General features: G+C 42.4%; 1 protein-coding gene across 1 annotated transcript; it reads right to left on the bottom strand.

Annotated features, from left to right (window-relative positions):
• Positions 1–4,860: 4,860 nt before the first annotated feature.
• LOC311248136 (protein Tob1-like) lies at positions 4,861–9,424 on the bottom strand. Its single transcript, XM_084339078.1, has 2 exons — positions 9,165–9,424; positions 4,861–6,211 (listed from the first exon to the last, which is right to left on the bottom strand). The coding sequence occupies exon 2, from the start codon at positions 5,975–5,977 to the stop codon at positions 4,943–4,945; it is 1,035 nt and encodes a 344-aa protein (XP_084195204.1). The 5' UTR covers positions 5,978–6,211; positions 9,165–9,424; the 3' UTR covers positions 4,861–4,942.
• Between the last annotated feature and the right edge of the window lie 300 nt (positions 9,425–9,724).

Below are 9,724 nucleotides of genomic sequence, written 5' to 3'. Positions count from 1 at the left end.
TTGATACAAGATTAATTGACTTATCGTCACCTGCTAAATGGCCTGCTCTGCGGTTTCTCCTCAGCATCCCTCCTCTCTCCCCTCTTCACTGTCCCTCCCTCTATCTCAACCCTACCTCCCCCACCCTCTCTCTCCCTCTCCTCTCAACAGAGTTGAAGTATTTAAGATATATAGTTTATATATCCATGACTAGCTTTTTATTTTTGTCTATCTATCTATCTATCTATCTATCTATCTATCTATCTATAGATACAGAAGAGCTATCTATCTATCTGACTATATGTCTGTCTGCCTGTCTCTGTAAGACTGGTCTCAGTCAGACTTGAGGGCCGTGACGCAGCAGTGTGTGCCCAGTCTCTGGCCAGGCAGATCAGGGCTGTGCAAGAGCTCTGGTAATCCATCAAAGGCATCCCCAGAATGATTTGTTCCCAAAACACACACACACAGTGAGTGTCAAGGACTAAGATTAGTGCAGACACACACACACACACACACACAGTATCACAGACCAAAAATTACACACACACACTAAAATAAATAACCAGTGTCACTAACACACACAGCGTTCCATTTCCAGCACGGCTGAACTTTACACAGCCTATCAAAGCTCAGAGTGAAACCCAGGCCAGACAGACAGCAGATGATGAGCCCCCCGGAGGGATCATGGTTACACTGGCAGCCGGGTCAACGTGATTTCCATCAGACCACTCTGGTGTGTTGCTAGTCCCACCCCTCTCATGAGCCACAGTGTGCAACAGCGTCATAGCCCCAGGGAAAACATCTCTGTAGATGTTTAGATAGATGCTGAGAGCACGTTTAGTAATTACCAAACATCGAACAACAAACCATCGCATAGTTGAGGACGGAAAAGGACAAAGAAAATCACTATTACACAAACAAATCAAGACCAACAACTAAGAAATAACTCACAAAAAAGACGTATTCCCACCTCAAGAGTACCCCATCCCTTCTACACCGGATCACTTCCTGATTTATTGTATACCATGGCTCTTCATTCACTGCATCTTTGCAAATATTCACTTCATTCAGCCTAATTATAACTGCCACGTTGAGTATTCAGTGAACCTGAAAATAGAAATGTCATCTTTGCTAGCAGCTGCAACCCCAGTCACATGTTGTCCTAAAAAGAAATCTAGTTTTACCAGACTGTGATGGGGTGGGGGAATGTGTCGCTGCAACACTGCACAGTGAGTCAAAAGCACACATACAAAAGCAGGGAGTCGTTCAGCGTTTCCAGCTGGATTCGGATCCTCAACCCAGGATATACGATTCCCTGAGTATGCGTTCTCCCTTCTAACACACAGCTCCAAAGTGCACACTTTGAAAAAAAAAAAAGCATAGGGTGAGAGTATTTGGCTCTCAAAAGGATGTACGTTGTACAAGTAGTTATCCATTAACAAGGCATCTCCCCGGAGGACATTGGGTGAAATGTGACTGACCGAGGTTAAACTTTAGCTTAGAGCTTAGCAAAGGACTGAAACGTTGACTTTTTGACTAGTGGTATTCCTGTGTTGAATGACTTATTTGTTCTGATTTGTTAATGGAAAACTCAGGTGGATGAAAGGAACAGATCAGCATATGAAACCAATATTTTTCGGATAAAACAGATCAAGGGAAATATTTGTTATTTTCCATATTACAGCACTCTTAACACTTTGAGCGCCACGCCTGGTTTTCCTTTTTACCGGCTGAATGCCACCATCGGCGCCAATGTTAACGTTAATATCGCCTAATCTATGTTTTAAATTATGGCTATGTGTCTAATCTGCCCATCGCATTATCAAAGACTATTTTCCAGTCAGTGCTGTCAAGGCAGATTGTTTTTTTATCGCGTCGTTTCCGTTTCAGAGCAGTTAGAAAAGCCCCCGTTTTGATATAAAAAACAGCCCGTTCTGGAGCATTCTATGAAAATCGTCTTTTAGTGGAATATTCCACAACGTTGATATTCGTCTGCCTTTTTATGAATCGTTTTCAAATAAACGCTAGATGATCAATATTATACGTGCACGCAAGCACATTACGGCCGCGCACTGATAATCGCCTTGTTGATTTCCTCTCTGACTTTTACAGTGAAACCGAAAGAAGACATTTCACAAAACAGCCTATATCTTCATCAAACTTACTTTGATTATCCTAACACTGATAACATAGAGTCCTTACCTGACATCAGATGGTATCCAACTGGTATATTCCAATTCCTGATCACCATTCGAAAAAATCGATACGTGTATGGATCCAATGCGATACTGTAGAACTCCATGATCAGCGGGGATCTGAGGTTCCAGAATGAACTGTGGTAACCCCGGCTGGATCAGTGGAATGGAAAATGTGGAGTACCGGATTTTTTTCCCCATTCATTTTCATTGAGTCCATTCCAAAATCACTTATGTCATCTGGGAGACGACAGGGGGCGCTTTTTTCCACAGTGATCGCCGGTGCCCCTCGGCTATACTCGGGTAGGCTCGGGTGATGCAATAATTTTTCAGATCGCTAAAAAAAAAAAAAAAAAAAAATCCGAGAAATCTCGTGAGTGGCATTCAACGTCACTATTAAAAACCCGAGATATCTCGTGAGTGGCACTCAAAGTGTTAAAATATAAATAAATTTTTTATCTCAACCCTATCCACCTCTCAGATAGATATAGCACGTAGGGCTGCAACTAATGACTATTTTGGTAGTCGACTAATCTGTCGATTATTTTTTTGATTAGTCGACTAATCGAAAAACAATTATATATATAAGAAAATATATATATATTATTATTTTTTTTTTTTTGCACTACCTATCTTTGTGAAAATGGCTTCTCAGCTCTGGTCCAGCTGAAGACAGAGCAGAGGAACAGATTGGACATTGAGCATGACCTCAGAGTTGCTTTGAGACTCTTGTCAGGACCAAACAACATCCCCAGTTATCCCATTAGTTCCCCCAAACTTACTGTCTGTCTGTTATGTTAAGCTAAGAAGTCTTCAGCTGGACCAGAGCTGAGAAGCCACTTTCACAAAGATAGGTAGTGCAAAAAAAAATAAAAAATTATAATACTTTTCTTTTTATGACTAATCGACGCAACAATTCCTCGTCGTCGATTATGTCGACTAATCGTTGCAGCCCTATAGCACACAATAACCACTCTCAACTGACCAAGCCCAAGTCTATAGCATGGCTGCCTGCTGGATTGTGCTTCCCAACAATACTACATTGTTTAGGGAGGACAGAAACTAGCTTTAGCTACATCAGCAACAGATTTGCATTTGGAGCTAGCATTCCCATGTGCATTTAGCCTGTGGACCTCTGGCATTAGCCAACAGCCCTGCCACGCTAGCGACAACAGGTCTTGGATCAGTGGGTTATCAGGCTTAACCCCACCACGTTTTCACTATCAATAGCCTATGACTCAAATGACTCTGGGCTTAAGAGCAACTGAGATTCCACGCTGTGCAAGATGAACCAGTGCTGCCAAAGTTTGTTGTCCATGTAGAGAAAACCCATTGATGTGATATACAGAGGATATGAAATCTGAAGCCGTAAGTGTTTTCATCTTCTGAAAACCCCAGGGCAGATGCTTTAACCTTCTGTCAAATTCCAATGGGAAGAACAGTGGCTTTTTAACCCAATATCTACGGTATTTGGTACACAATGTGATTTGTTGTAGGTCAAATGACCTGTTGCACTTAGATTTCTAAATGTCTGTTGAGGAACATGTTGAAGACCATTAGCCAAAATATGCATTGAGAAAGTGCAGATATATTGTAGGATTATGTATTCAAGGAGAAACCGGATTCATCTTACTGCAAACCACGGTACTTGGAAAGATAATACTCCCCGATATCCTATACTGGCCTATAACAATTTTCAATTATCACCTTTAAATCACCTGTATCAACCAACTAAACCACACAACCAATGAAGAACTGAACAAGTAATTATTTTCAAGCTTTTTAATACAAACTTAATAAACTATCAGTCTCTCTTAACATGTAAGACACTGACTCCAAATACTTTGTTATACCGTTTGTTTTTATCAAGTATTGCACAATGTAGGTACAAAATTAATATACGATTACATTTTGTCCATAATATAGCAAAAATCTTTAAACTCTTAACAGAAAATACAACTCTTATGTTTTTCAAAAAAGCAAATATTCTTAAATCCCACCTCTACGGAATATTCTGTACACAATCTTTAGAGTAGTCGATGTTTTTTTTTTTTTTTTTTTTTTTTTAAGATGGATTCATTTTAAAATTTCAATAAAAAAAGAAATAACATAAAGTCGCTGCAGCCATCACGGATCACTGGAGTAGTAAAAAGATATAAATGCAATACCATGTCGTAGAAACAATAGATACTCTGATATTTTACAAACTCTGTACTAAATTAAATTATACAATTAGAAAAAAGACCAGGGAATCCCACTTATTTATGCCAATTCCTTGAAAAAAAAAAATTGGCGGTGTCCAGTTATGTCTTAAATACTGAAAGAGGCCATGACTTGTGTTGTTTTTTCTTCTTTTTCTTTTATATATCTTAAAACAGTCACGTAAAAAATTCTTTTGTGCTTGGTTGGCAAAATAATAAAAAATAACAATGATGCATGTTGAAGTTTAGGTAACCAAGCTTGGACATCTTGTACTACAAGCTTCATTGTAAAAAGAAAAGAAAAGAAAAAAACTCAAGGGGGCTAAATAATTCACCCTCGGGCTCATGCACTTGGGACTTGTGACACAGATCTTACAGTTGACAAGTCATTTTTTTTTTTTTTTTTCATTGACATTCTGTCCTCATTTTCTCTTTTTCTCAGTTTTTTATTTTATTTATATTTCGAAATGTGCGTTTGTGTCGTCTCCCCCCCCCCCCCCCCCCATCACATATCTCTGGTAGTTTCTGCGTGTAGTAGTAGTAGAAGTAGTAGTACCTTTTTATGTACTAGTTGGCCATAACTGGCTGGAATTGCTGGTTAGAATACTGCATGTTGTTCAAGCTGAAATTCAAGCCGTCCATTAGGGACTTGTCGTTGAGGCCACCATAGGCCGCAAACACGTCGAAGGCATTGCTGTACTGCAGTGGGCTGAGGCTGAGCGAACTGTCCCCGGGGAAGAGGGCGCTCGGGCTGCCCTGGCCCTGCAGGTTGGGGAACACAAACTCCTTGGCGTTGGGGGAGAGGGCTGAGGGCTTCTGGTGCTGCTGCGCTCCGAGGCCCAGCCCGTACAGAGAGTGCATGGAGGTGGAGATGGCTTTCTGCTTCAGGAGGCTGTTGACATTCAGGCCCAGGTTGGTGGGGGAGGTGCGGGCCACCTTGCTCACGGAGACGACGGCACCGCCGCCGCCGCTGTTGTTGTTGTTGCCGCGGCCGCTGCTCTTCATCTTGGTGGAGCCGAACTTGGTGGCAGCGAAGGTGGCAGTGGTGAAGGTTAAAGGCTGAGTGGAGCGAGGCATGAAGGTGGGACTGACGGCCGCAGAGTGGCCGAAGGGGGGAGAGGGCGAGCTGGAGGCCGGAGAGGTGCCGACAACCGGCTCATTGATGGGCATAAAGACCTGCGCCTCAGGGTTGAAACTGTTCTTGATCTCCTTGTCCAAGTCCAGTCCTCCGTTAGTGGCACTGCTCTCGTTGCTGTCGTCAACATACAGCACCTTGACCGGCCCCTTCTCCCCAATCTGGTAGGACACCTCGAAGGGATCGATCCACACGCTGAGGTCCTGGGGCAGGTTGTTGCGGACATCCTCAATGTCCAGGCCACTCTCTTTGGCAGCCTGCTCCACCACAGGGTCAACCTTCTCCCCCACATGGATGCACCTGTATCCTGAGCCCTTGTATGGCTTGTCTGGGTACCAGTGTCCTTCGTATTTCTGTTTCAGCTGCCGTTCCAGCTCCTCGCCGAATATGTTGACCCGCCGCCTGGGCAGCTTGTTGTACAGGTAAGAGATGATGAAGTTGAGAGCTACTTGGATTTCAAGCTGCATAGCTGACTGCTGAAGTGCACAAGGTGCGAGGAGACTAGGTGCGCCGGCCTTGGATTTGTCCACTGGGGCTGTTTTGTTTATCCGTGGTGGGTAGCACAGAGGCTGGGACCAGGTGTCGGGCTGGCTGCACCAGGCTAAAAGGAACTAGAGCTTGCTTGAAACTGGTTAAAAAACAAAAGTGCTGGTTCTGTAGAAGTGGTGTCCTTCCACAGGTCGAGTGATCCTTTTTATTTCCTGAAACAAATCAGAAGAGAGAAAACTCATTAGCATGTCATTCTATGTGAAATATTAAGACAGCATGATGAACATAATCTAGATTTATTCACAAAGAAATAAAGATGAATATTATTATATATATTTCCATTGGTAGCTATTTTAACATTCAAATGAGTCACGTTTTGACAGTTGAGCCATTCCTCAACTTAATGCCAGCTCAGACACAAGGCTAGCAATTTTGCTAACATGCTGAGGGGCAACATTTTGTAAAGCAGGCAACGCTGCAAAACAGATCTGTTGAAGCAAACATTCATTTTGGCTGAGTAGTTAAGCCTACTACTGCAGACTTTGTATGGAGACTGGAGAGTGCAATAAAGTGCCCTTTAAACATTAACCCTGTACTTTGAGGCGCACACACACAGCCTATTGTAGGTATTCATTATTGTAGCATAAATATACCATTTGAGTGCCATCTACACAAGACAATAGCCTAGGAAAGGCACAGTGCAACGAATCGTCTTAAAGCTTGTTGGAAAATCGACGATGGGAGCGTAGTAATTATTTGCTGCTGAATATAAATGTGAATATGAATGATGGGTTACCTTAAAAAAAACAAGCCAACATTTAGCCCCTTTCGTGACTGATGCACGCCAACAAGGTTTGGCCGAGTGAATCCACAGTCCCTTGCTCCTCGATAGGAAACCAACCTAGATTTACCATGAAGAACTGGTCCTGCCCGAACCGTTCGTTATACAAGTATCACAGAGAAATGTCAAAGGTACTCACAGTTGCACGAGGGTCTTGGACAGAGAAACGTAATGGTTTGAAAGCTCTGCGTTGCTAATAAACATTTTAAATATTTTTTATAAACTGGTCAACACTGGTCAACACAGCTTTATTTCCGTCATTGGGTGCCTGATCACAGCACAGGCGCATCAGGCAGCTAGAGCCGTTTTGAGCAGTGTTGACCAGTTTATAAAATTTATTTAAAATGTTTATTAGCAACGCCGAGCTTTCAAACCATTGCATTTCTCTGTCCAAGACCCTCGTGCAACTGTGAGTACCTTTGAAATTTCTCTGTGATACTTGTATAACAAACGGTTCAGGCAGGACCAGTTCTTCATGGTAAATCTAGGTTGGTTTCCTATCGAGGAGCAAGGGACTGTGGATTCACTCGGCCAAACCTTGTTGGCGTGCATCAGTCACGAAAGGGGCTAGCCAACATTATGAGAAATGCGCTCAGTCTTCTCCAGAGTCAGACAAGAAGATAAATACCAATTTCCCCTCTGTGCATTCAGTAGAAAGCTATCCGGCTGCAAGCTAGCCTAGCTTAGCACAAATGAATGGAAGCGGATATGGACTACTAGCCTAGCTCTTGGCCAGAAATATGTCTCCCAGAGTTGTAAGATAGGCTAGCGGTCCGTATCCGGATGTCTTGTCTGAGTCTGGATAAGACGGTATGCGTATTTCGATTCATGTTGTGCCCTTTAGTTTAACATTTAACAAGACGTTCGATTTATGTTGATAAATTACACACAAAATACCCTACTATTGGCTATTTATTGCATTACAAATGTTATGATTGTCTATTGTCAGGACTCCCTGGAAGAAGAGATCTTGTATCTCAATGGGACATTCCTGGATAAATAAAGGATAAAAAAAAAAAATAAAAAAAAATTGAGCTCGCTCTAAACCGGGCATTGGGAGCTTGCTGGAGCGCTGATAGTCACGACAGTCGTGACTGTGACGATATGACTGGCGGAGCTTGTTAAAGGCGACACCGGTATTATCACTAAAAACAGCAACAACCTAACAGAGGTTGTCTAGTTAGTGATAATACAGCAACAGAGGTCGTCTCTGTTGGTGTTGCTGTTTTTAGTGATAATACAGCAACAGAGATTGTCTCTGTTGGGTTGTTGCTGTTTTTAGTGATAATACAGAAACAGAAATAGCCTCTGTTAGGTTGTTGCTGTTTTTAGTGATAATACAGCAACAGAGATTGCCTCTGTTAGGTTGTTGCTGTTTTGAGTGATAATACCGGTGTCGCATTTAACAAGCTCCGCCAGTACCGCACGGAGCTAGTTAAAGGCGACACTGGTATTCTCACCAACAGACAGCGGGTATGAGGCCGAGCAGCCGAGGCGATAAGTTGGTGAGGAAATGGTCGCTGTTGTGGGTTTGGACGCTCGGTCGACCGAGGCTGTTCCATGTTTGTAACGCATGCGACACCGATTATTTGTCGGACAGCTCCCTTCGATAAAATAAAAGGGTTGGCAGCATTTAACTAAGTTAGGCCTAATTTTCCGGTTATATAACAACGGAAAGGGTTTGCAACACGAACTTGACACTTCCAACATACTGATTATACTCATTTGTTCATAAATAACGCGTGCCGTAGCATATATATATATATATATATATACATTATTCTAAAGCCACCGGAGAAGGAAACGGTTATGATGATGCTTTGAATTCTATCCGCATAGTAGTCTACCTATCCTGTATTGTTATTATTTTGCTTGTCTTTTTGTTGCTTTATAACGTGTCCTTGGGTTTCATTAAAGGCACTATATATAAATCCAAGCGATATTAGTATTAGATAGATTAATTGGCTCTATTGACATGGGGCTGAACAGATTCCACCTATAATAACCCACCGTGATGATAATACTGCTCCTAAAAAGAGCATAAGTGGTTCAGCTGCTACAATGCTGTCTCGGTTCACAAATAGCCCATAATAGTTGAAAAGGAGTCCAGCCTGACGATGCACCTCTTCTCTCGCTCTCCCTTTCTATCACACCCCTCCCGATCCCGAACCTCATCGTGGACTGACGCAGCAAAGCAGCTTAATTGAAATGCTCTGAAAATGTATGAAGAACTTCGCCGGTTTGACAATAAGCAAACTAACAACAGCACAAACATTACACAGCGGCGACTGACGACGAGACACAAAGCAGGCGCACATACTTACTTTGTCGTACAAAATAAAGATTCTCAGTAGTTTTGAAGTACCGTTAGTAGTGCAAATAGAAAAAGTAGGTATATAAATACTTTCTTCACATAGAATATATTATCAACATTACAAAAAAAAAAGTATTCCAGTTAAGTGTAGATGATGTCGATGGATCGACGTTACGTTTTTGCTTTAGTTTATATTTGTGACGTTATTATGTTGCGTGTTCTCTCCTCTTCAGCAGCAGCAGGCTTGCAGAGCTCCCTCCTACCTGGGAGTTTTACAACTTCGTCCCCTTCAACTGACACGCGCCTGTATTTATAGCCTCCCTGCGCTGTGACGCGGCTTCAGAGGTCAAAACAATACGAGGCTTTACTATTGGTTAGATCTACGAGTCCCGCCCTGTCCGAGTGGCTCATTATCCTGGGTTCATTGGCTGGCCTATACTGTCAATCCAAAGGCATACGATTCCAAGTAACGAATAGACACGCCCATAACAAGAACATTTGCGTCACACAAATAACATCTGCTCTGACAGCAGAGACGAAAATAATTCATATTATAAAGACGGACAAGAA

The sequence above is a fragment of the Notolepis coatsorum genome (assembly GCF_963971535.1).
Source record: "Notolepis coatsorum genome assembly, contig: SCAFFOLD_239, whole genome shotgun sequence".
Taxonomy (NCBI): Eukaryota; Metazoa; Chordata; class Actinopteri; order Aulopiformes; family Paralepididae; genus Notolepis; species Notolepis coatsorum.
The sequence above is the reverse complement of the archived record's forward strand: the minus strand, read 5'-3'. Positions and strand labels throughout refer to the sequence as shown.

Excerpts from the sequence above, each read along its gene's own strand:
- LOC311248136 (XM_084339078.1), bottom strand. The coding sequence starts at position 5,977 with ATGCAGCTTGAAATCCAAGTAGCTCTCAACTTCATCATCTCTTACCTG.